This window comes from Macroventuria anomochaeta (assembly GCF_010093625.1).
Source record: "Macroventuria anomochaeta strain CBS 525.71 unplaced genomic scaffold BU25scaffold_5, whole genome shotgun sequence".
Classification (NCBI taxonomy): domain Eukaryota; kingdom Fungi; phylum Ascomycota; class Dothideomycetes; order Pleosporales; family Didymellaceae; genus Macroventuria; species Macroventuria anomochaeta.
In genome coordinates this window covers 896,304-921,634 of record NW_022985366.1, presented here as the reverse complement: position 1 = coordinate 921,634, position 25,331 = coordinate 896,304, and the positions used below count along the sequence as shown (strand labels likewise).

The 25,331-nt window shown below is 52.8% G+C and overlaps 14 protein-coding genes and 1 non-coding gene across 15 annotated transcripts; 6 read left to right on the top strand and 9 right to left on the bottom strand.

The window, feature by feature from the left end:
- Positions 1 to 204: 204 nt before the first annotated feature.
- BU25DRAFT_407815 (alpha/beta-hydrolase) lies at positions 205 to 1,353 on the top strand. Its single transcript, XM_033705649.1, has one exon. The coding sequence runs from the start codon at positions 538 to 540 to the stop codon at positions 1,255 to 1,257; it is 720 nt and encodes a 239-aa protein (XP_033565491.1). The 5' UTR covers positions 205 to 537; the 3' UTR covers positions 1,258 to 1,353.
- A 19-nt stretch (positions 1,354 to 1,372) lies between these two features.
- BU25DRAFT_386370 (acetyl-CoA synthetase-like protein) lies at positions 1,373 to 5,801 on the bottom strand (the record flags this gene model as incomplete). Its single annotated transcript, XM_033704396.1, has 5 exons — positions 5,458 to 5,801; positions 4,321 to 5,404; positions 4,091 to 4,268; positions 3,340 to 3,524; positions 1,373 to 3,135 (listed from the first exon to the last, which is right to left on the bottom strand). Exons 1-5 carry the CDS (start codon positions 5,539 to 5,541, stop codon positions 1,373 to 1,375), a joined length of 3,294 nt encoding a protein of 1,097 aa, XP_033565490.1. The 5' UTR covers positions 5,542 to 5,801.
- Positions 5,802 to 6,074: 273 nt separating this feature from the next.
- Positions 6,075 to 6,938, top strand: BU25DRAFT_361372 (thioesterase family protein-like protein). Its single transcript, XM_033703694.1, has 3 exons — positions 6,075 to 6,307; positions 6,359 to 6,464; positions 6,517 to 6,938. The coding sequence occupies exons 1-3, from the start codon at positions 6,209 to 6,211 to the stop codon at positions 6,900 to 6,902; spliced, it is 591 nt and encodes a 196-aa protein (XP_033565489.1). The 5' UTR covers positions 6,075 to 6,208; the 3' UTR covers positions 6,903 to 6,938.
- A 108-nt stretch (positions 6,939 to 7,046) lies between these two features.
- On the bottom strand, positions 7,047 to 7,525 carry BU25DRAFT_437792 (uncharacterized protein). The gene is made up of 3 exons (XM_033709029.1): positions 7,467 to 7,525; positions 7,166 to 7,418; positions 7,047 to 7,112 (listed from the first exon to the last, which is right to left on the bottom strand). The coding sequence occupies exons 1-3, from the start codon at positions 7,503 to 7,505 to the stop codon at positions 7,084 to 7,086; spliced, it is 321 nt and encodes a 106-aa protein (XP_033565488.1). The 5' UTR covers positions 7,506 to 7,525; the 3' UTR covers positions 7,047 to 7,083.
- A 109-nt stretch (positions 7,526 to 7,634) lies between these two features.
- On the top strand, positions 7,635 to 9,280 carry BU25DRAFT_407811 (ribonuclease III). Its single transcript, XM_033705648.1, has one exon. It carries the CDS (start codon positions 7,656 to 7,658, stop codon positions 9,084 to 9,086), a length of 1,431 nt encoding a protein of 476 aa, XP_033565487.1. The 5' UTR covers positions 7,635 to 7,655; the 3' UTR covers positions 9,087 to 9,280.
- A 332-nt stretch (positions 9,281 to 9,612) lies between these two features.
- Positions 9,613 to 10,351, top strand: BU25DRAFT_481884 (uncharacterized protein). Its single transcript, XM_033711117.1, has one exon. The coding sequence runs from the start codon at positions 9,619 to 9,621 to the stop codon at positions 10,054 to 10,056; it is 438 nt and encodes a 145-aa protein (XP_033565486.1). The 5' UTR covers positions 9,613 to 9,618; the 3' UTR covers positions 10,057 to 10,351.
- Positions 10,352 to 10,695: 344 nt separating this feature from the next.
- BU25DRAFT_407808 (uncharacterized protein) lies at positions 10,696 to 11,314 on the bottom strand (the record flags this gene model as incomplete). Its single annotated transcript, XM_033705647.1, has 2 exons — positions 10,940 to 11,314; positions 10,696 to 10,873 (listed from the first exon to the last, which is right to left on the bottom strand). Exons 1-2 carry the CDS (start codon positions 11,178 to 11,180, stop codon positions 10,698 to 10,700), a joined length of 417 nt encoding a protein of 138 aa, XP_033565485.1. The 5' UTR covers positions 11,181 to 11,314.
- Positions 11,315 to 11,590: 276 nt separating this feature from the next.
- Positions 11,591 to 13,142, top strand: BU25DRAFT_437789 (RAI1-domain-containing protein; the record flags this gene model as incomplete). The annotated part of the gene is made up of 2 exons (XM_033709028.1): positions 11,591 to 12,147; positions 12,243 to 13,142. The coding sequence occupies exons 1-2, from the start codon at positions 11,605 to 11,607 to the stop codon at positions 13,140 to 13,142; spliced, it is 1,443 nt and encodes a 480-aa protein (XP_033565484.1). The 5' UTR covers positions 11,591 to 11,604.
- A 21-nt stretch (positions 13,143 to 13,163) lies between these two features.
- On the bottom strand, positions 13,164 to 15,825 carry BU25DRAFT_407807 (exocyst complex subunit Sec15-like protein). Its single transcript, XM_033705646.1, has 4 exons — positions 15,648 to 15,825; positions 14,605 to 15,594; positions 14,426 to 14,557; positions 13,164 to 14,377 (listed from the first exon to the last, which is right to left on the bottom strand). Exons 1-4 carry the CDS (start codon positions 15,696 to 15,698, stop codon positions 13,226 to 13,228), a joined length of 2,325 nt encoding a protein of 774 aa, XP_033565483.1. The 5' UTR covers positions 15,699 to 15,825; the 3' UTR covers positions 13,164 to 13,225.
- A 206-nt stretch (positions 15,826 to 16,031) lies between these two features.
- BU25DRAFT_437787 (saccharopine dehydrogenase-like protein) lies at positions 16,032 to 17,766 on the top strand. Its single transcript, XM_033709027.1, has 4 exons — positions 16,032 to 16,144; positions 16,191 to 16,233; positions 16,285 to 16,432; positions 16,481 to 17,766. Exons 1-4 carry the CDS (start codon positions 16,129 to 16,131, stop codon positions 17,672 to 17,674), a joined length of 1,401 nt encoding a protein of 466 aa, XP_033565482.1. The 5' UTR covers positions 16,032 to 16,128; the 3' UTR covers positions 17,675 to 17,766.
- BU25DRAFT_437786 (DUF410-domain-containing protein) lies at positions 17,753 to 19,012 on the bottom strand. Its single transcript, XM_033709026.1, has 3 exons — positions 18,906 to 19,012; positions 18,488 to 18,858; positions 17,753 to 18,433 (listed from the first exon to the last, which is right to left on the bottom strand). The coding sequence occupies exons 1-3, from the start codon at positions 18,947 to 18,949 to the stop codon at positions 17,874 to 17,876; spliced, it is 975 nt and encodes a 324-aa protein (XP_033565481.1). The 5' UTR covers positions 18,950 to 19,012; the 3' UTR covers positions 17,753 to 17,873.
- A 295-nt stretch (positions 19,013 to 19,307) lies between these two features.
- On the bottom strand, positions 19,308 to 19,396 carry BU25DRAFT_t32. The gene has a single exon. It is a non-coding gene; the product is annotated as a tRNA-Gly (tRNA).
- Positions 19,397 to 19,612: 216 nt separating this feature from the next.
- BU25DRAFT_227146 (uncharacterized protein) lies at positions 19,613 to 20,335 on the bottom strand. The gene has a single exon (XM_033701380.1). The coding sequence runs from the start codon at positions 20,195 to 20,197 to the stop codon at positions 19,760 to 19,762; it is 438 nt and encodes a 145-aa protein (XP_033565480.1). The 5' UTR covers positions 20,198 to 20,335; the 3' UTR covers positions 19,613 to 19,759.
- Positions 20,243 to 20,798, bottom strand: BU25DRAFT_488686 (uncharacterized protein; the record flags this gene model as incomplete). Its single annotated transcript, XM_033711367.1, has 2 exons — positions 20,243 to 20,728; positions 20,778 to 20,798. The coding sequence occupies 2 exons, from the start codon at positions 20,796 to 20,798 to the stop codon at positions 20,339 to 20,341; spliced, it is 411 nt and encodes a 136-aa protein (XP_033565479.1). The 3' UTR covers positions 20,243 to 20,338.
- A 2,554-nt stretch (positions 20,799 to 23,352) lies between these two features.
- On the bottom strand, positions 23,353 to 25,088 carry BU25DRAFT_488684 (uncharacterized protein; the record flags this gene model as incomplete). The annotated part of the gene is made up of 2 exons (XM_033711366.1): positions 23,353 to 23,364; positions 23,449 to 25,088. The coding sequence occupies one exon, from the start codon at positions 25,086 to 25,088 to the stop codon at positions 23,466 to 23,468; it is 1,623 nt and encodes a 540-aa protein (XP_033565478.1). The 3' UTR covers positions 23,353 to 23,364; positions 23,449 to 23,465.
- Between the last annotated feature and the right edge of the window lie 243 nt (positions 25,089 to 25,331).

The window sequence follows — 25,331 nt, the reverse complement described above, 5'->3', positions numbered from 1 at the left end:
GGCTGGCCCCGAAGTGGACCATTTTACCATACGGGCACCATGCTGGACGTTGGAGAGCCAATGAAAACGTGCTCTTTGCTAAGCGGCAGCCGCGTCGCGAAAAACTGTTGTGGCGACTGGGGACTTGGCTCTTGGCTTGAATGAATGTCTCCTTCTTTATCGGGCGAGGTCCTGTGGATCTTTGGCAGGCATTTTCGAGGAGTTGTGGAGCCGACAGATGGGGTCAAAATTCGGCGAGACCCCGCGGCTGAGCTTGAACGACAAACCTCATCATCACCATCATCGTATAATCAACAGATATCTTGAGCACTGATTTTAAGATGCTTGTGGCAAAAGCAACGTTCGTAGAATCACAAGAGACAAGGTCACGAATGTAAGACAGTAGTACGGGAAATCGATGCGCGCCCGCAGGCAGCAGCAGAGCTCAACCATGGAACCACAATCACACAGCAAATACCACATCTCCAAAATATTCTCATTCGTTAATTTCTCTCTTGAAACACCAAGGCTATATTGATCATAGCCCACCATCTCAAAATGGCGTCTCCATACCCACCATCCCACACCGTCCCCCCTACAGCACCCCACACACACACCATAATCTTCCTCCATGGCCGGGGCTCCAACGCAACAGAATTCTGCTCCGAGATCTTCGAGTCGCAAGACAGTTCCGGCGCATTCTTCACCGAGTTATTCCCCTGCATCAAATGGGTATTCCCCTGCGCGGAGAAGAGATGGGCTGTAACGAACGAAGAGGAAATGCACCAGTGGTTCGATATGGCCTCAGTCCAAAGGCCGCAGGAAGATTGTGAGGTTCAGATATCTGGGCTGCATGAGAGTAGGCAGCAGTTGTTGGAGATTGTTGGGGAAGAGGCAGAGGAAGTGGGTGTGGAAAGGATGATTGTGGCGGGTATAAGTCAAGGCTGTGCGACCGCTATCTACACACTTCTTATCAGTGGTGTTCGCGTTGGTGGGTTTTTTGGGTTTTGTGGGTGGCTGCCGTTGGCATATGAGATACAGCGTCTTACGAGTGCGCCAAGATGGAATAGGAACGTGTTGAGCATGCCGGTGCTGCTACAGCATTGCCAAGACGATACGGTTGTCCCTTTTGAAAATGGCGAGGTATTGAGGGACAGGCTGCGAGGGTTGGGGATGCAGGTGCAGTGGCAGAACTACGAGGAGGGAGGGCATTGGTTGGATGAACCAAATGGCATGGATGGGGTTGTGTCGTTTGTCAAGAAAGTTACGAGCGGCTAGGGCTGGGAACTTGAATGATGGGGTGCTGGAGACTTACTAGGCACAGGCTTGAAATCGGACAGAAAGAGAAGCATGTCTCCACGCTGAAAATTGGCGGTCAATTCTTCGGACTACTCTATATGGTAATCTTCCCATTCCTCAACGCCTGAAGGTCTTCCAGTGTGAACCTCACATACGAGTTTGCACCCGGCTTGGCCCACAGCACCACGTCTTCCTGGCTATTCGGTACCTTCTCGCCATACTTGTCGATCTCGATGCCCTCCAGCCTCAGCGGCCCCTTATTCTGTTTCTGATTATCCGTGTTGGATCCGACAAGGATTAATCGCAGGAAGACCGGCACCGCGTACCGCGGCAGCTTACTCCTGCTGTAATCGAGGAGCGCTTTCCAGTCGAACGTCTTAGCGTCTACGCCATCTGCAAGTCGCAGTGCGACACAACCAGCTCGGCCGTCGTGCTTGGGTACAAGCGCCCCGTACACGATAGCTTCACCGATACCTGAGTATTTCCCGAGTACCTCAGCGACTTCTGCCGTCGAAACGTTCTCCGACTTCCAGCGATACGTATCGCCCAACCTATCCAGAAAGTACCACCGCCCATCATCGTCTCTCCTTAGCGCATCCCCAGACCGATAGTACAGATCACCCTTCTTGAACACGTCCCTCTCGAACTTCTTCTTCGTTGCAGAAGGGTTGTTGTAGTACCCCGCAAACGCCTCTTCACTCGGTACACCAACCAGAATCTCTCCACCCTCATTGTACGAATTCCGCCTTACGAAACCGGTCTTGGGATCGCGCATCAACTCGCCGGTCTCGGGGTCAATCGACACGGGAACGTACACATTCTTCAGCGCCTGCCGGATTATAGCGCCATGATGTCCGACTGTGGCGTCTGTGAACGGGCCTTTGGAATGCACGACCATGGCCAGCACACCTTCGGTCGAATTGAAGAACTCAATGACCTCGGGGACATTGAAGCGCTCTTTAAACCGCGTCCACACATCTGGGCGCATCCCGTTGCCGTACATACCGCGCAATCTGTGATCGCGCTCTCTCGGGTGCGGCGGCGCCATGAGCAAGTAGCGAGCGGCTTCACCAACGTACACGAACATCGACGAATCAGAGTCGTGGATGTCGTCCCAGAACCTGTTCGTGCTGAACTTCTTGCCAATCGCAACGCTCATACCGCCCGTGAGCGCGGCCATCGCGGCCAGTCCGCCCGTGCCGTGGAAGAGTGGCATGCAGCAGTACCATCTGTCGCCATTGGGCCCGGCGGTCTGGTCGAAGGCCAGTTTATCCGGGTTGCCGCGCTCGTGGTAGCGGTTGACCATGAATTTGCCAGCTTTAGGGAGCCCGGTGGTGCCGGATGTGTAGAGCAGGCAGGTCGGGTCGAAGCCGGTTACGTTTTCGCGGTATTCATCGCCTGGGACTTCGGTGCGGCCGGAGTAGATTTTCTCGAGCAGGGAGGAGTTGACGGTGAAGGGTGTGACGCCTAGCTCATTTTCGACTTTCTCTCGGACTACTGAGAAGCGCTCTGCACACTCGGCGTCTGCGTCTACAAGCACCAGCTTTACGTCTGCGATCTTGAGACAGTGGATCATCGCATCGCCCCTCAGGTTGTAGTTCAGCATAGCAGGTGCGCAGCCAATGCACCACAGACCCATCCATATAACGATGAAGTCGGCCGAGTTCGTGAGGTATGTACCGACCATATCACCAGGCTTGACGCCCTGCTCGAGGAAGAAGTGTGCCCATTGCACGGCTTTGTCATGGACTTCTTGCCATGTGTATATTTTCTCGCGAGACCAGATGCAGAGCTCGTTTGCGTATCGGGGGACGTGGGGGGTGAAGGAGTACCAGAGGCACTGGCGTTTAGTTCTTACTAAATGCCGTGGAGGTTAGCAGAGCTCCGTACATGGACTCGTACACAACCTTCTGGTGTGCTGGAGACCGAGACATGTCCTTGAAGAATTCGTAGCTTTCAAGCTCCCCAATAGAGCTATGGCAACAATTTGGTTCTGGAAACCTCCACTATAGGCCCAAAGTCCGTCGAAGCAGGACATGATTAGAGCTATATCGTACGTACCGAGCTCCGCATAATGCTTCTCAGCACCCTTCTTGAACTTAATCGTCCGCAAGTCCTGCCCAATATGGTACTTCGCATTGACATACGCCGCAAGACTCGAAATAGCTGCCACCGAGGCAGCAGTCGCAGCGACCGTCATTGTTCCTACTCTTCCCTCGCCTTGAAGCTTCCTTAGATCAACGCTACTGCCGGAACGCAGAAAGTGAGTGACCTGAAATTCCCGAATGCACAGCACTTCAATATAATGGCGATGAAGTAGAGGAACACAAAGAGAAGCAGGACCTCAGTAACAACGTTCGAGTGAGACGAAGCAAAAGCAATTGACGACTTGAGGGATCTCCAAGCTCCGAAGCTGGTCGCTAAAAAGATGCCGAGGTCGACGTCGTACGGGCACTAGCGAATGCGGGGGTGCGATGGGGCGTTGATCGTGGCGTTCTGGGGTGCGGGAAGAGCTGACCCGAGGCTGACATGCAATGGAAACGGAAGGGGTTGGCTGTTGTGCTTAGGTATGCGTTGTGGCTCTTGGGCTTCAGCAATGCATGAGGGATGAGGGGATGCGGAGTGGTGTATGAGGTCTGATGGGTTTAGTTGAATGATTTTGGGTATCACAATATTTGACACCATCTGTACATGTACTACATGAGATCTCGGATTCTGCTATATCGTGGCTACTTTCTAGAGTCAGAGTCCGACATGCATGTCGAGGTCTCGGACGCTCTCTGCCCTGACAATTTAATACATCGTCTATGACACAGCCTTCTTGGGTTTCTTGCCAATGTTCTCCGTGCCTGGCGGTACCTTCAATCCACCGAAAACGAGCGCGCATACAGCGACCATGCCCGCGGCGCCAGTCGCGTATGCAGTTTCGCGACCTGCCCACCAGTATAATGAGCAGAAGATCAGGGGCCCAAGAGCGCGACCGACTTGTCCTTTGAATTGTTAGTATCGGGAAGTGTCCCATTGTTGGTGGGGATGGCCTACCAAAGCTCCTGTGGTTTCCAAGCTTGTTTCCCCTCTCATCAGCACTCGCCTCGAAGCTGCTCAAGCTGTTCAATCCTGTCACAACTGTTGCGCTTGTGACCGCAAGTAATGCTGCAGCGCCGTACAATGCGCCTTGAGTCTGTACGCGACCTAGGAGCACGAATGCGATTGTGCAGGCTACAACGCCCATCTGCACGACCTTTAGCGGGTGCATGCGCCGGACTACGGAACCCTGGAGCAGCGATGCTACGAGTCCAATGAAGCCAAGGAGGCGACCGGTGTCTTTGGCTTCGTAGGAGAAAAGGTCGTATGTCATGAAAGGCAGGCTGAACTCCATGCCGCTGAAGAACAGGATGAACGTGAAATGCGTAGCGTTGAGGAGGGTGTGCGAGTTGGTTCGGACGTGCGGTTTCGATATCTCGACCTTTGCGTGCCCGTTGGTTTTGCCGTTGGCGGTAGGCGCGGCCGCCGCTGGGAGGGTTTCTGGGAGGCAGAAGTAGAGGTAGACAGATTCGGCGACGATCAAGAAGAGTGAGAAGCCGGCAGCCATAGCGAAGGGGTTCTTATCCATGACCTGTAGAGTCGAAAGGTATGCGCCCAGCGCTGGGCCAAATGTGAATGCAATGCTGAAGCACACTCCCACAAGCGCCATTGTCGCGCCTCGCTGGCTCTCGTCACTAATATCTGTTGCCATCGCCATAGCGAGCTGCACGTTACCCTCGCTCAACCCTCCAACTATGCGACTCGCCAGAAATGTGCGGAAGTCGGTGGCTGCGACCCAGAGCGCAACGCTGAGCATGTTGCCCGCCATAGACCACAGCAGTGCTGTCCGTCTGCCATATTTGTCTGACAGTGTTCCAATTACTGGCGAAGCAACAGCCTGGCAGAGTGAGAAGAGGGATCCGAGTGCTCCGCCAAGCAGGACGATGTCGTAGCGAGAGATGATGGGTTTCGCAAACGAGTTCTTGTAAGCATTCAGACCTGCGAGGATCTTCGAGAGGATTGTGTTGGGGTCGCCAGTTTCGTGATTGCGGTAGAATTCGAGGAGCTTGGGGAAGAGAGGGAGAATGAATGTGAATGATATCTGGAGCCTTTGTTAGCAAGGATCAACGGTGATACGAAAGGGCAATGACGTACCAAGTCAAGTAGCAGAGAAATGAACAACACTTTTAACACCCTCTTCCGCAGCGCCGGAGACACCGGTAACGCGTCTGCACCCATCTTGAAGCGTGCCTTGCGTAGTGTATAGGAGTGAGAGCGAACAAAGAAGTTGACAGCGTGGAAGGCTAGCTGTCAGCTGGGTTAAAATACTATACACTATAGTAGCGACCGGAAAGAGGGGAAGGACAGATCCAGTCCTGAAGATCCCATGAGCTAGAAACAGACCAAGGTACAAGTATCAAGGAAGTAAATCTGTCAAACCAGCGGCGAACTGCAAGCTCTGTCGGACCATGACGGAGGTGGGACCGCGCGAGCTGATGGTCGTGAAACGAGGGTGGAGAGCCAATGATCGCCATGACCTGTTTGCGGCTCTCAGGCACCACAAGTTCTGTTTCAAGATGCACGTTTGCACAGATTTCAGGCAGCTAAGGCAGCTCCACCAAACTACCTCAGGGCTATTGTTTCGAGCATCGCAGAGGTTATGTGAACATCTCCTGGACGGATTTGCAGTAGGAAGTGGTGCATGCGACTCGTTTGTGAATGTCGAGAGAGCGCGCTGCGGGTGGAGCCGAGGCAATCCCTCGAGGTTCACGCTGATCCCCGCCGCCTGTCGAATCATATCGCCGACCATGTCAGCTGTATGTAGCCACGAGCCGTGAACGTCGATTGCAGTGTTCAATGCGAAGCTCGAATAGCCACAGGTGCATCGTGACGACTTTCAGCGACCATGAGTGCGGATGAAGGGAAGAAGAAGGCCAGGGCGGCTGTCCAGGCCACGTTCGACAGGTACAAGCTACTGGCTTCGAAGCGGCCTCAAGATCACATCGTGAGTAGTCTTATATCGAGAAGGAAGCTTCATAAGGCTGATAAGAGCTAGGACTTTGACCGCGAGGTCATGAACAACATGAAGGTCATAGATGCTGGGCCTGAAGGCTCCGTTGAGTACGAGCTATACATTGCACCCAACTTCTCCAATCTCAACAGTAAGAGCTACGCATAATAACGGACCGACATCCTCAACTGATACTTCGCTAGATGTCATGCACGGCGGTGCGGCTGGCGTCATCTTCGATATGTCGACCACTACCGCCTTGTGTCCAGTTGCCCGCCCTGGTTTTTGGGAGTTCATGGGCGGCGTAACGCGGACGCTCAACATCTCATACCTGAAAGCAGTACCAATTGGTACCACAGTACGGCTGGTTAGCAGGGTAAAGAACGTAGGTAAGCAGATGGCCATGATCCGGGGTGAGATGACAAGTCTTGATGGAAAAATCACCTATTGTACGGCTGAACATCACAAGGTGAATGCTCCTGTGCTGCCGGAACATTTGAGTGCGAGGATACCCTGGGACGATGAGTTTGAGAAAGAATGGGGGGTTGTGAAGGGAAAAACCGAGGTAGGCGTGAAGAGCAAGATATAGACCAACGGAAGATTCGAAAGGATGCGCAGATGTCGTTGATTGATGTATTGTATGTACTTGATACCTGCTGTACAGACCTGGCGTTGGCCAATCCTGATGAAACGCCATCCAATGCTTTCTTGTACAGTAGATATACAGTATCTTCGGGGGGGGGGGGGGATATCTCGTGGCGTCTGTCCGTCTACTTCCTCTTGTTGTACTTCTTCGACTCTGCAAAACGTCAGTACTCGATTCTAATCTCCTAAGTTTGCCAAAAGACGCACCAGCAGCTGTCCTCTTCTTCTTCGGCACCGACTTTCCTCGTGACCTCGCAACGTTAAGGTGCTCGAGCCAGTCTTCCTCCTCGTCATCCAGAATCTCGTTCTCGGGGTACAGTGATCGCAGCTGGGCGATTGTCCCTATCCTCGGTGGATAGTAGGATGCGACTGAGGCACCCTTGAGGCGCTGGCGCATAATGTGGGATCCGATGCGGACGCGCTCGGGATTGTAGGTGGTGTTGAAGACGCGGCACGACGCCTGTGATGGTTAGAGAGGCAACCGCATTTGCTTGTAAACAATTCTTGCCTTCATGAGGTCCAGTACTCTCGCCCGTGGGACCGCCATCTTTGCGCAATAGGTGTTGCCCTCGGTGGTGTTGCGGAGTTCAATTCATCGAGGATTTGGCTTGGCGACGCTAAAAATGCGGACCACCGATGTCATTTCTCTGTGCAGCTCGAGTCCAGCAGCCCTCACCACATCTGAGACATCTTCAGCATGTCGCAAAAGCGCGGTGGCTCGTTCAACCACTACGAAAATCGCGACCGATTCGACAAGCGCAGCCGTCCAAATCAGCCCTCATATAACTCCACGTCCTATGGCAACAGTAACCGCGATCCACGACACGGGTACCCGCAACAACGCAGCCATGGCCACCAACAAGCCCGTGGCGGCAACAGTGCTGCCTTTCAAGCTGAACTGTCCAAGGCAGAAATGCAGACCGGACTTGTAGCATTGCTCGATCGATTCGTCGCAGACGAAACGAGATCTGACGCCGACCGCGACATTCTACACCACGCCAGCGAGCTGCGTAGACTCCTTGCGCGCAAAGAAAACCCAGCGTCTGCAACATCACAACGCGAACTCGACGAAAAGCGACCTGGAACAGCGCCGAAGGTTGCAGTACCCCCATACGTCCACCGCAAAGTTCAGGAAGCCAAGGACCTTCCACCACTCCCGCCCATCGACGAGCCTCACATACACGACGCAGTCTTTACGCACCGCTCATACATTATCAAGAACGGCGAGAAGGGCACCTACACCGATCTTGAGCTCGACTATGAACGCCTCGAGTTCCTCGGCGACGCCTACATCGAGCTCATTGCCTCGCACGCCCTCTACAGCCGCTTTCCCCACGTCGACGTACCCCAGCTATGCTCTTGGCGAGAACGACTTGTAGAGAACTCCATGCTGGGCAAGTTCTCGGAAGCATATGGGTTTACAGACCGCTTACGGCACCACAATCAATGGGACCGCAATTCAAAGGCGTGGAAGAAGGTCGTCGCTGACGTGTTCGAAGCCTACGTCGCCGGTATCGTCCTCGCAGACCCTCGAAGCGGATACGAGACTGCAGACAAGTGGCTCACAGAGCTGTGGGCACCCCAGTTGCTAAGCTTCAAGGAGAAGATCATCGAGGATCCACACGCAAAGAACAAGCTCGCTGCACTAGTCGTTGTCAACGATATCAAGCTCGAGTACCGTGAAGAGCGCCCTATGATCTACGAGAAGGGTAGTAACTTGCAGAAGTACTTCATGGGCGTGTACTTGACGGGCTGGGGATACCAGGACGAACGGTTGGGCAGCGGAGAAGGACAGAACAAAGCCAATGCTTCATCAGCGGCAGCCGCTGATGCGATCAAGAAGAACAGCAGTGTGACGCAGGATGCAGCAAGGCAGAAGGCCGAGCTGGTTGCCAAGAGGAGGGAAGAGAAGGCACAAGCCGAGGCTGAGGCTGCTGCAAAGGCTGCTGAAGAGGGTACGACAGAGGAACCCGGAGCACAAGCAACTGGAGAGAAGATGGACAAGAGCAAGGACAAGAAGAGGGAGGGGGAAACAGCAGAGGCTGACGAGATGCCCAAGAAGAAGCACAAGAAGGACAAGAAAGAGAAGAAGCAGAAGGATTCGACTGAGAGCGAATCATCGATATAGGATTCCTTTGATTCACGCTTCGGCGGATACTACGACATGCTTACCCAGCAAAACTCGACTTTCGATTGATGAACCAGTCCGGTTCGGCGATATCTCGGCACTCTCCAGCTATCCACATTCATGCGCTATACCCGAGGAGACACATCAAGGCAGAGTCATCATACGTAGGTATCTAATGCATATAGAGCTTCTTCCCTCTTTTTTAACTTCGTATCGCTGCATGACGAGATGCGCAAAGGCTACCGTAGCCTTGAACAGAAGCTCTTCATTGTGAGGGCTGATGTGCAAGACTTTCTGGCTGCTGAGATCCATGGCTCCTTGAAGAGTCTCTTAGAGTGTTGTCGTCCTAGTTCTAAGACTCCGCAAATATCCAGGTGTCTACGCACCGTGTCTGCATAGCATGGCGTAAGAGCGATTATGCGAATGGCAAGAGGAAGTCAGGAATTTGAAATCCCTCACGCATCCTCACATCGTGTCGCTGATTGGAGCGTACGAGGACAGACCACCTTCCAGAAGACCTTATTGTATACTCATGTCTCCAGTTGGCGGAAGCAATCTGGCGAACTTCCTAGAAAGAGTCAGTAGCCCCGAGACGACTTCAGAGTTTAGGACTCAAGCAAGAGTCTATATACGCCGTTGGTATGCTTGTATAGCATCTGTGTTGAGCTGCATGCACGGCAGTGGTGTCCGCTACCAAGACATTAAACCATCCAATATCGTTCACAGAGGAGATCGAGTCTTCTTTACAGATTTCGGCTCCTCTTCAACTTTCGACATCGATCACACGACATCGACAGACGCCCATGCACGTTTGACTGCCATGTATGGCGCCCCAGAGATGGTACTTCACTGTGGAGAACACGGGAGGTCGTCAGACATCTTTTGCCCTCGGCTGTGTGTTCTGCGACATGTTGACAGTCATGAGAGGCAGAGCAGTTTCAAAATTTCAAGACTATCTCCGCGAAGGTGACGAGGAGAACAGTAGGGGCCCCCGCGCTTTCCTCGGCTCTGGCGCACAACTATCGTCAATACGGCAGTGGTGTGCTGATTCCTACTTCTTCAAAGTGTATCTCAGCCATGCTGCGGTCCGATCGGACTTTGCGACCATCTGCAGACGATGTAGTCAAAAGTCTTGCCTTACATAAGCACGGCATCTCAGAATGTGAATGCGCACTGGAACGAGTGCTTTAGACTGGGTCACTGAGTAACGCGGATGGAAGGGTGTACCATCACTGGATGAAACAAGATTTTTACTTTGACTTGACTTCAGACGGATGTCTTGTGAATATATCGCCAGACGATCCGCACGAGGCCAACGATACCGGTCCACTGCAGTAGCTGCAAGATGTAGGGAACGATGGCTCTTGACACCGTCCGTTTCGAATCTGGTGGCCCGTGTTTGATCTACCGATCTTAGTAACTGAGAGGCTATATGTAGAGGTGTGAGTAGCTTCAGGAATCGAGCAACAGCTTCTTTGATTGTACAGAACATGGCCAAAGCTTCATTCAATATGCTCATTCCAACAGTTCAAAAACCACTGTCAACGCTAAGTATGCTGCAAGGGTATCATAAACAAGTACACCATCAATCCCTCCTCTTCCCTACAACCCCTACTTCTTCCCCAGCGCATCCCCATCCCCCTCAAACATCCACTTGTCATCCTCCAAGCGCGCCACCTTTTTCGCCAAGCTCGACTTCAACGCAGTCTTGACCTCAGCCTTCACAGCCTCCTTATCCCAATGCGCGTTCTGCTGCCCGTAGAGCTCGATCATCTGGTTTTCCTGCTCTGCTTCGCATCAGTACTGCAGCCCAAGCCCGGCTCAGTCTGCCTCTGAAGAGGAAAACGACATACCAGTCTCTTCATCACTTTCCCTCCCATTACCCAGCCCTAGCGCCATGTGCTTGTACACCGTCTGCGGCGCATACAGCGCATACTCGCCGTTTGGCGCCCGCTCGACCAGCTCGTCTTCCATGGGCTGCTGGAATACTGTAGCTGTGTCAGGACGTACGGCGGTTGGGTTCTGGCGTCGTGTGGGATGGAAGAGGTTGCGACGGGCGCCGGGGGGTGGTCGGACGGCGCGCGTGTGGTCCATTGTAGGCCAACTGTGTGAATGTGATTGTTGTGTGTAGGGGGTGGGGTCACGAGACTTCGGATAATGTCATGTGAATCGGAACCGGGCAAGGATTGAGGTTTGTTTGTTTTGTTGGTGTGCTTGTGGGTTGCGGTGATGTTTGATGTGGGGCCGCCGGAGGTCTTGCGGGGAAGTGGAGCGCGTCGAGCTTCAACTTTGGTGACGACGTGCGTGACTAGGAAACCCAACGGCACCTCCAGGCTGCAATTACGCGAGTCTGAACGCGCCGAAGCTCCATTTCTCCGTTCTGAATCTTCTCCCAAGCTTCAATGCGACATCGACCAACGATCACCACCGACCAGACGTCCTAACCACGTGACCACCAACGCCGATTGCTACAGCAAGCTATTGCGAAACAATTGCACCTATGAGTCTGGCCCCCAGCATGGCAGAGCACACTTCAAATACGAGTGCTTCGGCCTTAGCCCAGAAGCCAGCCAGCCCTCCTTCAGAGGACGAGGGAAATTCACCGCCGCGCAAACGACCACGAACTAGAGCCCCGCCTCAGATGGCAGCGTCGAATGCAGATGTCGCGGATTTTGCGCCCCAGCCCGAACCTCAGCCTACACCGTCAATCGCTCCGCAACTTGCACAGACTCAGCCCCCCGAAGTGCATCGTTTCCCCATACAACCGCTCAATCGCTTTCAAGGCGCCTCGGCGAGCATAAAGCGCCCACGCGAAGTCGCACACTTCTCCTACGACGACAACCATGAATACCGAGACGACGAGTCCAGTATCAACTACTACCTACCGCCACCTGTGGGCGCAGATCTGAAGGAGGGCTTCGACACCTTCAGACACTACGAGGAAAAGGAGGACCCACATCTTGACAGTCTGCTCAAGGCGCTGGCACACAAGGAGAGCAAAGACACGGAAGGCTCAAAGACCAAGGCGGACTTCGTGACCTGGAGAGGCATGATGACGAAAGTAAGTTGAAGGAGCCCAAAGACCACGATAACGAGGTGAGCAAGACCACTCTTCTTACCTAATCCATTCCGCAACCCTCCACTAACACATCACAGATCATGACCGCACCTTACGACACTTTCGCCGAGTTCAGCATGTTCGCGACCCTCCACGACGGCACGATCTACATTGAAGAAGACTTCCCCTCGCGCTCCGCCTCCCGCGCTGCCGAATCCTCGCGTCCCCCACCACGACACCTACACCCAGACCAGCAATCCCAAGCTATGATGTCGTACTGGGGCTACAAATTCGAAACGCTCTCTTTGATCCCCACACTGCCGTCCACCACGCCACCAGACCAGATCCGCAAACACCAACAGTCCATAACCTCAAACCACGCCCAGCACTGCTCTATCGTACATACGTCATTCGGTCCGCACTCCCTCCTCCTCGGCGGCGAAGTCGACGGTCTCCTCTCCCCCAAACCCACAAACCCAGACACACCGATCCCCTGGGTGGAGCTCAAAACCGCCGAAGAACTCCCCCCACCCGCGCGACAACAGCACCGCGACATCTTAAAATTCGAGCGGAAACTCCTTAAGTTCTGGGCCCAGAGTTTTCTCCTCGGCGTCCCGAGGATCGTGGTCGGGTTCCGGAGTAAGAGCGGGATTCTGAGGGGTCTGCAGATGTTTAATACGCATGAGCTGCCGGGTATGGTACGCAGGGGCACGGCGTGCTGGGATGGGAACGTGTGTATTAATTTCGCGGCGGAGTTTTTGGGGTGGTTGAAGGAGACGGTGAGGGAGGAGGGGGTGTATAGTGTGGTGTTGAGAAAGAAGGGCGGGGTTGTGGAGGTTCGAAAGGTGAGGGAGGGGACGGGAGGGATTGTTAGTGAGGAGTTTTTGGCGTGGAGGAAGAAGCAGAAGAGTCGAGAACAAGACAATGGCGAGCAAGAGCCAGAAGTCCCTGTAGAAGGGAAGATCGAAGACGAGCAAAAGTCCGAGCGAACTGCTTGAACCTGCATAGTCACTAGATACCCACACCAAAACAAGGACGTACCCGCTACCATGACCCCACCCATCCATCTCCTCCGCCCACCTCAATTCCTCCCCAACCCAAACCGACTCCCCAACGTCCCAAACCTCTCACTCGGCGCACTCTTCGTCGGACTCTGCGCCGCAACCTGCGCGCCCTCCTGACACTTCTCCAGCAAAATCGCCCCCTTGAGCTGATCCACCTTGCCATACTTCTTATTCCTCTGACTGATATCGTAAAACTCAAGACTATCATCGGTCCCCATGAGCGTCACGGTCTGCGTCAGCTCGTCCAAGTTTTCCATCAGGATGGGGTTGCCGAGGCTCTCGACGAAGGAAACGAGGTAGGAAGTGTCGACAGCAAGCGAGGCGACGGCGGGGGGCGTGATGCGTTTTACGGATTCGTCGAGAGTCAGGGCTAGGATGGCGGTGGAGGCGTGGGAGAGGGCGTCGAAGTAGATGAATTCTTTCACATCCGTAGGCAGTGCAAGCAACACACTCGACATGATATTGGATAGGTAGCGGGTCAGCTCGAGCATGTACTCGCTGGGCTCAGTTGCGGGTTTCGTCGCCATCCAGTCGTACTCAGCGGTCTCGATCAGGTCGTCGATCTTGGAGTTTACCAGCTCGAAGATGCGGTCGCTAGCCTGGCGTTTTGCGTTTTTGAATTTCTCGGTCGCTGACAGGATGATTGGGGATGCGGAGGACGGCGAGCTGCGCGCTTGGAAGAGCAGGTCTTGCAGTTCGACGCACGCGGTTTCGAAGTGCTCGAGGTTGGTCAGGATCTGCACGATTTGGCCGGGGTATTGAGACGAGAGGCGGTCGATGAGCGATTGGCAGACTTTCTGGCAGAGGAGGTCGTCGAGCGCTGTGCGCAGGGTTTCGTCGATGACGGTCGATTTCTGGAAGTAGTCGTCTGAGAAAAGGTAGATCTGGTTGAGGAAGTTACGGATGTCGATGCAGCAGAGCGGGTACATCTGAGAGAACGGGAGGACGCAGGGGAATATGAGTTCTTCGCGGCTCTTGTCGGGTGTGTACCAGCTGACGGAAACGACCTTGTCGTACTCTTCGTAGCTGTTGATGGGCATGGGCATGTAGTCGTCGGTTTGGACGATCTCCAAGAAGTCATCGCTGAAGCGCTGCTTCAAGAGCTCTGAGTACTTGGAGAATAGTGTCAGGAGTAGGTCGTTCATGGCTGCGACCGAGTAGCCAATTTTCTATAGACGGTTAGCAACGGTGAGAGCAGGCGAGGAAGATGCGCTCACCTCCATTGTGAGCATGAATAGTGCTATTCGACCTTTGATCTTCAATAGCAGCTCATCGCTTTCGACTGTGGGCAGGGAGTCCGTGACGAGCTTGATAGCACTCTGGCACATCGAGTCCCAAAGTTCATCAACCTGCTCATATTAGCGCTTCGGATCGATTCTCGAACCAACGTACTCACATCAGCCTGCTGTCGTAGATTCGTTGTCTTCGCCATAGTCGCCTTTTCTATAATCGCAAATCCCGCAATGCTCTCAAGAAGACTGCTAAGGTCGTCGCACTCATCTTGTAGCAAATTGAGTTTGCTGGGTATGATCAAATCTTTCTGCGTCCGCCTATCTGCAGCATACTCGGCTTTGAACTGGTCGCTCTTGCCGAGCGTCTCGTTGATGTGAATCGCTAGAAACAGTGGGGAAAAGTCGGTTTCGTTTCCGGCTTCTTCATTGTTCAGAATATCAAACTCATCCGTTTCGTCGGCGACAAGCTCAATTGACGAGTTCAACTTGAACTTTCCAAATCGTGTGTCAATCTCGGCCCGCTCAGCATTCCGCTTTCTCCGTTCGTCGGTATAGTAGAATGACACTTCGCCGAGAAACTGTGATGACTCCCTGATCCGATAAAGCCATGTGCTCAGGTCCGTCTTGACCGCTTCTCTGATTTGCTCCTGGGTCTGCGGCACTGACTTCTCGATCAGGTTCGCTATCTTGAAGCGGCTAATCTCTTTGAGATGAATGGTTTGCAATTCGTCCAGCGCGCGAAGAGCTGCATAATAATTCTTCTCCCTCAACATGTCTTGAACCTGGTTGGCTATCCTCAGTACATTCAGGCACGCGTTTAACGCCTGTGTGGCTTCGTTGATATTTTGGCGCACACCGCGGGAGTCGACCAGCGCTTTCTTCTGAGTGGCTAGTTTCTCAATGCTTTCTTGAATCGATTCGTTCAATTGTAGGATCTCTCCACTCATTTGCACAGTCTGATCTCGGATACGGAGCATAGAATCAACCGAACTGACGAAATCCTGGTGATTCGCATTACATATCCGCTCGATCTCTGCTTCTCGGTCGTTGGAGAACTGGTCGAATGCTAGTTGCAGTTGATTCGAGTAACGCGCATCTTTCATGATAGGGATCAACTGGTCGATGTAGTCCGAGCCCACAGATGACTGAGAGATCTTTCACGTGTCAGCATATACAGAACTGTGTAGCGCCACATGCTTGTCATTACTTGTTTGATTGCTATTCGCAAGTCATCGCCTGTGTCTACTGCGGACGGCATGATGACAGCTGTCTCGAGCGCTTTGCGCGCCCCAATCCGAAGTGCGTGTCCGTAACCAGTCTTTCACCGTGCAGAATAACCTCGACGTGTCGACGGGTCTTATTCGGAATGTTGATGTCGTGCTTTGTTGGATGTAGTTGATGATGCCTAGGCGCACCCATGGACCCGTACCTGGCGCAGCGAGGCAGCCTAAACCGAAAACAGCCTAGAGTAGTGGGGCCCCTGCAACATCACGTGCGCACAGGGCTGAAGTGTCCCGCCCAAGGTCTTTCCGGACTTCGGACGCTTCTCTGCGGCTGCTAGTGGCTGCGTCATCGGAATGCCAGCGGGGTATTCATCGGACTCAAAACGAATTTATCGGTAGCTCTCCTGAACAATATATCTTCAACCACAATTCTGATCTTGAGAAATTTCCCCAGATCAACAAAAAATGGAGGCAATTATCAGTGAGTAGTTTGTTTCTGTCAATTGAGCAATTACTGACTTCTTCAGACAAGTTCGAGACCGTTCTCGGCGGTGTCAACTCTACCGGAAAGTGAGTATAACTGAGAGACAGACTGTGAAGAACGAGCTGATAAATCTCAAGGTCGGTTCTGCTGCTCGGTGCTGGTTTCGTTACCCGCCCAACTGCTGAGATCCTCGGCAAGTCTGGCGTCAAGGTTGTCGTTGCTTGCAGGACGATCGAGAAGGCACAGGCTCTGGCCAAGGGCATTCCCAACGCCCAGGCGATCAGCGTACGCAATTTCTTCAAACAAAGCGATTACCGGCACTGACTTCACCAGCTAGACGTCAACGATGCTGAGGCCCTCGACGCTGAGGTCGCCAACGTCAACGTCGTTATCTCCTTGATCCCCTACACCTTCCACGCAACCGTCATCAAGTCGGCCATCCGCAAAAAGAAGGATGTTGTCACAACCTCATACGTCTCGCCCGCGATGATGGAGCTCGACGCTGAGGCTAAGGAGGCCGGCATCACCGTCATGAACGAGATTGGTCTTGACCCCGGTATCGACCACCTGTCTGCCGTTATTACCATCGACGATGTCCACAAAGAGGGCGGCAAGATCCTCTCCTTCAAGTCATACTGCGGCGGTCTTCCCGCGCCTGAGTCTTCTGACAACCCACTCGGGTACAAATTCTCGTGGAGCTCCCGTGGTGTCTTGCTGGCGCTGAGGAACGCTGCCAAGTACTGGGAGGACGGCAAGGTCAAGGAGGTTGAGGGTCCTGAGCTCATGGCTGAGGCCAAGCCCTACTTCATCTACCCCGGCTACGCTTTCGTCGCCTACCCCAACCGTGACTCTACTCCCTACAAGGAGCGCTACAACATCCCCGAGGCCCAGACCATCGTCCGTGGTACCCTCCGCTACCAGGGCTTCCCAGAGTACATCAAGACCCTTGTCGACATTGGCTTCCTTGTTGAGGACGAGAAGGACTTCCTCAAGGAGGGTGAGCAGCGCACATGGAAGGATGCCGCAGCCAAGATCGTTGGCGCATCAAGCGACAAGAAGGAGGACATCGTCTGGGCCATCAGCTCGCGACACAAGTTCCCCTCTACCGAGGAGAAGGAGCGCATCATCGCCGGCCTGGAGTGGATCGGTCTCTTCTCCGACGAGAAGATTATCCCCCGCGGCAACCCGCTCGACACTCTCTGCGCTACCCTCGAGAAAAAGATGCAGTACGAGGAGGGCGAGCGCGACTTCGTCATGCTCCAGCACAAGTTCGAGATCGAGAACAAGGACGGCAGCAGGGTTATCCGCACATCCACCCTCGCTGACTACGGTGACCCTAAGGGCTACTCTTCCATGGCCAAGTTGGTCGGTGTTCCTTGCGCGGTTGCCGTCCAGCAGGTTCTTGATGGCACAATCAAGGAGAAGGGTATTCTTGCGCCTATGGATCCTGCCATCTGCAGGCCGCTGTTGAAGGTTCTGGAGGACAAGTACAACATCCACTTCAGGGAGAAGACTGTTGCTGCTTAAGTCAGTGTGCTCCAATGAGACGTGTTTGGAATCATAGAATGAAGATTTCAAGGGTATCAGTAGTGTAGACAAAAGCACCTCACATTCACGCCCAGCCAGTTTCCCCTTTGAAAATGATGATATCCGTTCATATTTCGGTATGCGTGCTCTGCCATGCCATGCTATTCACCCCTCATACTTCATTTCGCCACCGAACCTCCTAATCCAACCCCCCAGTCGGCGGCAACGTCTTACTCTCACTCGCCGACTTCTTCGCGCCCCCGCCCATCCCCCCACCAAACATGCTCCCCAGCATGTCAAACATAGGGTTCCCCTGCTTCGGTATCCTGATCCCAAAGTACATCTCGCCAATCTGATCCAGCGCCTCATCCCAATTCGTCTCCTTCAGATGCCCCGCATAATAGCTCTTCAACTGTCTATACAAACTCGGATCACCGCGTTCCACACTCAGCAGCAATAGGCCTAGGAAGTTGAGCAGCGGTAGGGACGGGTATACGCGCAGGTCTGAGTCCGAGGTCGAGACTTGCTGGGTTTGGAGGCCGGGTTTGCTGGAGAGTCGCGAGGTGAAGAGCAGGAAGAATTTGTTGGCTGCGCGGAGGTTGCCTGCGAGCAGGTAGGGCAGGACGCCGCGCGCGGTGTACAAGGGTGCGGTGTGTGAGTCGTCTGCGGTGTACCAGGAGTACTCGAGGTTGGCGAGGGCTTCGGGGGAGTCTTTTGTGCCGAGGATGAGGTGGCGTTCTGCGTCGTAGGGTTCGAGATCTGTACATGTTGAATCAGCATTGTTCACAATGCTCTTGAAGCTAAGGAACGTACCCTCTGCGAATGCGCTGCCCGCGACGTGGTGAATCTCCGGGTCGCCAGCGGGATACTCGCCGTACTTTGCGCTCCAGGCGACCATCTCAGCGACGAACTTCTTCTTCGTGGGCTCGTTTGGGGGGAATGCGCGGAGCAGGCTTAGCAGCTTGCCTTTGCTGCTTGCGTCGGGCTTGGTCTCGCTCTTGTTGAAGACATCGAGCAGGAATATGCAGAGATCGCCGCCAGAGCCGCCCTGGCCTGCTTGTAGGAGGGATTGTGCGCCGCGGAAGAGGATGTCGGTTGCGGATGCCCAGTCGGAGGCTTTGGTGTAGCGGGATGCGATTACGCGGAGCTGTTGGTGGGCTTCATAGTACTGGCCTTCAGCGATTCTGTGTATGTCAGTGTGAGCTGGGATGGCTGAAAGAGAGGGACTCACCTCTCCTTCTGTCGCTGAATCGTCTTCTCAATCTTGGCCGACATGGTGACGACTTGATATCTCAAGAGGTGGAGTCGTGTTTGTATCGAAGGTGCACACAGTTGTGATGTTGATGTCAAGTCGCAATGACGCACGTGGACCCCGCTAGCAACGAGACGGGCACCTGCAGTCCACAACCGTCTCCAACACCACACACGCAACACAAAGAGCCTCTCCACCAAAGGGCTTGCGCATCATGGTAAACGCGATAGCTGAACATCTTTGAGCAGTTTGAGTCAACAAAAAGAAAGAGCGACTACGACCGACATGTGGGGTTGCAGCGACACCAGGAACAGCAACATCCTCCATCTCTGGATGATAACCTTTTTTTCCACGCCCACAACAGGAGCAAAAAAAATAAATTGCATCGAACGGGACTCGAACCCGTGCCTGAAGCAAGTCCTTCCATGGTAAGATGGGAAGCTTCAATTCTACCCCTAAACTATCGATGCCTATTATCGGATGTGGAAAGGGCGAGATAAATCAGCTATATCTTGAGCAACTTCATCCAGACTACCTTTGGATGAGGGCCACCACAGGCTGGATGTGAAATAACAGGCAAGCGTACAACGTGTAAGCTGACATGTGAGGCAAGAAGCGGGGCGAGCGGAAGGCTACCCCTCACTTGTATGTGGATATAGCCGGAGCGGATACCTGCCTGAGGCTCGATTGTAAGACGACACCAACGTACATCATACGGGTTGCTTGATGCCTTCTCGTACACATGACACTCCGTTCTAAATTCACAGCGTTCGATGCAAGCCAGACACCATCAATTACGGAGCAGCAATGGCATCACATCTACTCATCGATACTTAGCCAACCAGAGCATAACCCACTACAATTCTACCACGCGAACTAGTTGTACTCGCCATATACCTCCTTGAATTGCCTTGCCGGCACTCTCCTCTCGAACAAGTAACCCAGCTCCTCATACGGCTTAGCCTTGGTCTCAGGAAGGAACATCCAAGATAAGCCAAAGCCGAAGAAGCACAGGAGAGCGAATATGAAACCGATCTTGCGTCCCAATTTCCCACATCGTCGTTGAACATGTAAGGCACTGAGATGCTGAACGCAACACCAGCCAATGCATTGGTCATGAACCTGATGGCGGGCGATTTCGCCCTCAGTCTGACAGATGACAGCTCACTAATGAGGACGGGCCATGCCGGGCCGACACCGAGAGCAGCGATTGAACCGACAAGGAGGATAGAGACACCGATGAACCTGGACAGGCGTCGGATCTTTACCATGATATAGAGCAAGGAGAGAGGCTTACCTCAGTGCATTCGCATCATGTTGGAAGAAACTCGCAGCACCTTGACCGATAAACACAATACCAGTAGCCGCATAAGAGCACAACATTATGATCCTCCTGCCGAAGGCTGACATAGTCACACCACCTGAACACCAACGCCAATCTGCGAGATCTGTAGCGACTGTATTGGACTCATACCGGCCATGATCAGAAAGTAGTTCGCGTTTGCCAGCAGCGATACTCCAAGGAAGTACTGCAGCAGCGCAACTAGGATGATGAACGAGCGGCGGCGGTTGCTGCCCTTGAAAAATTCAGCGAATGATGCACTGCCAACGCTGACTTGTTGTTCCTTCTCGTTGTTGAGGATGGCTTGGACCTTGCTGAGGGCAAGGTCGGCATCGGCTTTGGAGCCATGGAGGCGCAGGTAGGATTCTCGGGCTGCTGTAGGCTTGTCGCGTGCCATCAGCATGGAGGGCGACTCAGGAATGGCGAGGCCAGAGAATGCCCCTTGTACAGCGAATAGGAGCTGCTGAATCAGTCATACGTTGATGAGTATTTGTAGGTGCTGAACTCACTCTGAAGGATGAGATATCCATGATCATGATACGAGAGAAGACCACTGTTATAGCGATGAGCTGGCCGATTGAAACTGCGAACCGAAAGACTGCGAGCAGTGCACCTCTGAGTTTGACAGACGAGATCTCCGAGACGTAGTCATAAGCACACCATTCCAGCACCGGTGACGATCTTCGAGAACAGAAATAAAGTACGACAACCTGTAAGTTCGATACCGGACTCTGGCGAGGCGTATGCGAACGCAGTGCCTCCACGTCAATCATAGTCAGCCCGAACCCTCCCTAATCAGATACGTATCCGCGAATGTACCACTTGCAGACACAACGCCACCCATGATGAAAGCCATACGGCAACCAAATCGATCCTGGAAGGCAGCACTTCCAGCGGCTCCGATCATAACACTGAGTTGGATGAATGCGGTCCACAGCAGTACAGGAAGGTGTCTGGGCAGAACAGAGCTAGTCACAACGTAGTCACCACCCAGCCCAGCGCCAGAAGCAGGCTCATACTGCGTACAGTGAGTGTCAGGAACGCCTGTACAACAGTTAATGAGCATTCTCGTGAAAGTATCTGAATCGGCCACCTTACGGTCAGGTGATGTTGCACGACTATGACTGGCCACGGTACTAAACTACATGTGCTAATTATCGTGGACCTCCCATGAGGAAGTCACAATCAACCACTAATCCTTCCAAGGCGTCATCACACCATCCTTATCATATCCAGATAGCTCCAGTGATCGCACTTGCCACCCTCTCCAGCGACCTTCGCGTCACTGTCAACTCGTCCTGACCAGTAGATATTGCCTTGCGTATATCTGTGGAACGCAGCTCGTCCAGCCTTAAACAGCTCTTTCCTCTTGCTCAACTAGTTGTTGAGCTCCGTCTCAATCGACCACTCTCTGATGACTACCGGAAACTTGTTTGTTTTGTTTGCTGTCTTTCCGTCTCGATAACCGGAAGCACGGTATTATATTGATTGTCAAAATGTACGAACCCCTCTGGACTTGGAACAGTGATGTAATCAGAACATCTGCACCATGGCATATTCTTGCAGACAAGCTTGTGAGTGGTTATTACCAACGTTGATGCCCTGCATGACGTCTACCAAGCTGTCACAACTGTCAACCAGACAATCAACGGCCACTCGGAAGCCTTCGCTTCTCTATGATGTAGAGGACTTCAGTAACGAGCCAGATCCAGGGGGTGCATACATTTTGTCATGCACCGATAGAGTTGCACTGCCGTCCAGCAAAGTACAGTACTAAGACTTAAGTCTGTTCGCGTATAACGGTTTTCGAAATACCATCGACACCACGTGATTTGGCGCGGGGTTCTTGAAAATCTCAACATCACATATAGGCCAATCTATAGTGTATTTTGATGCGCACAGCTGCCTGTGAGACCTCTGATTATCACAATTAGTTTTTTGAAGCTCTATCGCAACTCTCACAACATTATTTTGGTGTTGTTGAGGTGTGATCGCCCACCCACAATGGTCAACAATGGCCGCAACGGCAAGCGACTGCCACCCACACTGCAACAGTTGGTCATGGAGCATATCGCTGCTTCTGAAAATAATACTCACGTTGCTGATGCTACAGGCATACATCGTGAGACTGTGGCAAAGTTGCGATTGAGCTTGGAGTACTGGGGACAGTGCTATCCTCCACCCACTGTGAGGCTCGGCCGGCCACCATTACTGTGGCAAGCTCAGCTAGAAGGACTCACAGAGTACCTTGCTGGTAGACCTAGCGCTTACCTTGAAGAGATGCAGCAATATTTGTACGATGATTTTGACATAGAGTGCCACATCTCCACTGTGTGGCGAGCTTTGGAGAAGCTCAACTACTCAAAAAAGCTAGCAACAAAGCGTGCAAGGGAGCAAAGTGAGCCTCTCCGTCGGGTGTACAAAGCTTGGATGGCAGAGTACAAAGCAGAACAGATCATCGCCATCGACGAGAGTGCTTGCAATGAGCGTACTGGCGATCGCAAGTATGGCTGGAGTCGCGTCAACACACCAGTTGAGCTCTCGTACAGCATGAGACACAGTGAGCGATGGTCAATTCTGCCGGCAATGACTGTCAATGGGTACCTCAGTTATACCATTTTGCAAGGCGCAATTACCTCTGAGCTCATGGAGGACTTCATGGCAACCTCTGTATTGCCGTACACAACACCAGGTTACTCAGTAGTTGTACTTGACAACGCATCAATTCACCGATCGCCTTGGCTTCGTGAGCTTTGTGCCATGTACGAGGTACAGCTGGAGTATCTTCCGCCATACTCACCCGACTACAACCCAATTGAGAAGAGCTTTAAGCAGCTGAAAAGTTGGATCAAAAGACACTCTGATGAGCAGGACATCTTTGACAACTTCTACTACTTCTTAGAGTATGCAATTGAGCATACAATGAAGGAGGTTGACTGTAGAAGCTGGTTCTGGATGTGTGGTTACCGGCCAGAGGGGTGGGGTGACGCGCAAGGGAACCCCGAGACCGACAATGTCAATAACTTCTTGTAACAAAATATTGCACAACCCACAAAAGCGATTAGTTAATTCTAAAAAAAAATTATAGGAGTTTGCCTGCATATAGATTAGTACTCTGACAGACTCTCGTCTTTTGGTGTTGATGCTGTGTTTGGCTAGGTGGCAAAAATTGCGACTTACCTTGTCCGTCATCACCATTAGATGTCGCTCAACGGTGACCTGCAGTTTAAGTGCTCTTGCTGCTGCCGCCTCGCAGTAGCAATCTTCTCAAAGTCGTCACCGCTGAGTCCATTGTAAGTTTTTCTCCATCGAAGAGCGTGTCGCCAAAGCTGGAGAAGTACGCCAGGTCTTAAGTCAAAGTGATCAACCCACAACTCCATCGAGACACCATTCTCGCTGCTCTTGTCCATCAACATATTGATATCAATATGACCATCTTTCACAACCTTCTGTTCAACTTCGTCAATGAGTTCTTGTGCTCCAGAAACATCCCACTTCTCTCTAAAGTAAGCAAAGAAGTTGTCAGTATGAGCAAGAATCTCTGCCCAAAACTCATACTCAAATGGCTGCCAACCAGCCGGAGTAGACTGTGCCACCAAGCCACTATTGAGCTGCGATAATTGAGCCATCAACACCGATTTCTGCAGCTCCCGCACCTCCTCTAGTACTCCATCACCTGTACTTTGCTGCTGCTGCTTCCTCACTTTGTCCACCTCGCTCCGCTCGCGAGCTCTCATTATTGCAGACTTGACGCAATCGTTTGGCTCTTGTACAGTAGTACACTGTCGCTGTTCGACAGATTTTGCCCACATTGCAATAATATTTGGGTTGACTGGGTAGTGCTGCTCATCAGGTAAGCCAGTACGCGGCCGCCAGCAACACCATAGCCAGTTGGAGCACTCCTTCTTCTCACAACGCCAGGTGTCCTTTATAGCAAGCGTAGCGCCAGCTCCCATCAACTGTGCAGCAACTACACCCTCCAGTCCCTCTTCTTGTATAGCCGTGGCAGTCCGAGCACGTGGTTGGGATGAGCGTTGAGGCAGCTGAGAAGCAAGTTGTGATGCGGGTATAAGGTCGCCAATGAGGTACAGGTTGAAATCGATGGTAAGCTTCTCGCTGGTGTCGAGGTCAATTGACTTTGCTAAGTCCTTCAGGTCGTAGATGTCTTGTACGCTGCCTTGTCGTAGCCGCTTTTGAGGTCTATCGCGCCTATTAGCACCTCTGCCGTACCACAATTCTGCAACAAGACTTGCCACCCCGACGTTGAGGCGGCAACCTGTTTGGCTCTCAATAACCTCGTCAACCCACAACCAGAGGCCAGTCATTGTGAGGTTGTCGACCTTGTAGTCAGGGTGAGCGTCTGCTGCTGAGTGTATAGGGTTCTTCTCGATGTCGCTGAAGGTTGCGCGGTACCGTAGAGTTGCCACAGTCTCATGCTCAGGCTCAGAAAAAGCAGCAGCTGACTCCTCCACAGGTCCATTGTCAACCTCGGCAAGAACTTCTGCATCATTCTCTACCTCCTCCGGGTTGGGGTCTCCTTTATCTCCTCCTCCGGCATCATTGTCATCATCCTCAGCGCCTCTTATCTCAGAGTCCTCGTGCACAAACAATGCCTCCTCTGCCTCTGTGGCTTGGCTTGCAGGTGGTCTCAATGAAGGACAACGAGCTGTTGATGGCGGAGTAATTGGGTTAACACCTTGCTCAAATGGTCTTGTTGATATTCGCTGACGTTTACTATAGGCGGGTGTTGCGGGTGCATCCTGTGTCGATTCAGGTGCCGGCTCATTGATTTTCCGACGATTTGACCTTCTCAGAGGCATCACAACACCACAAAAAGTCAAGATACTGATAAACTGAGCTTCAAACTATACAGAAGGAGCAGCGGCTTGCTTTGTTGTCGTTGTATGCCAAAATTGGCCTATAATGTAAGGGGCGAGCCGCTGAGGGCAATATGCGATGTAGAACTTGATGGATTTGATAAGGGGCAAGTCCCAGAGCGGTACTTGCAGAATTTTAATACTCCCGCTTCGGAGGTTGCAGGCCCGCTCCGGAGATTGTACGTC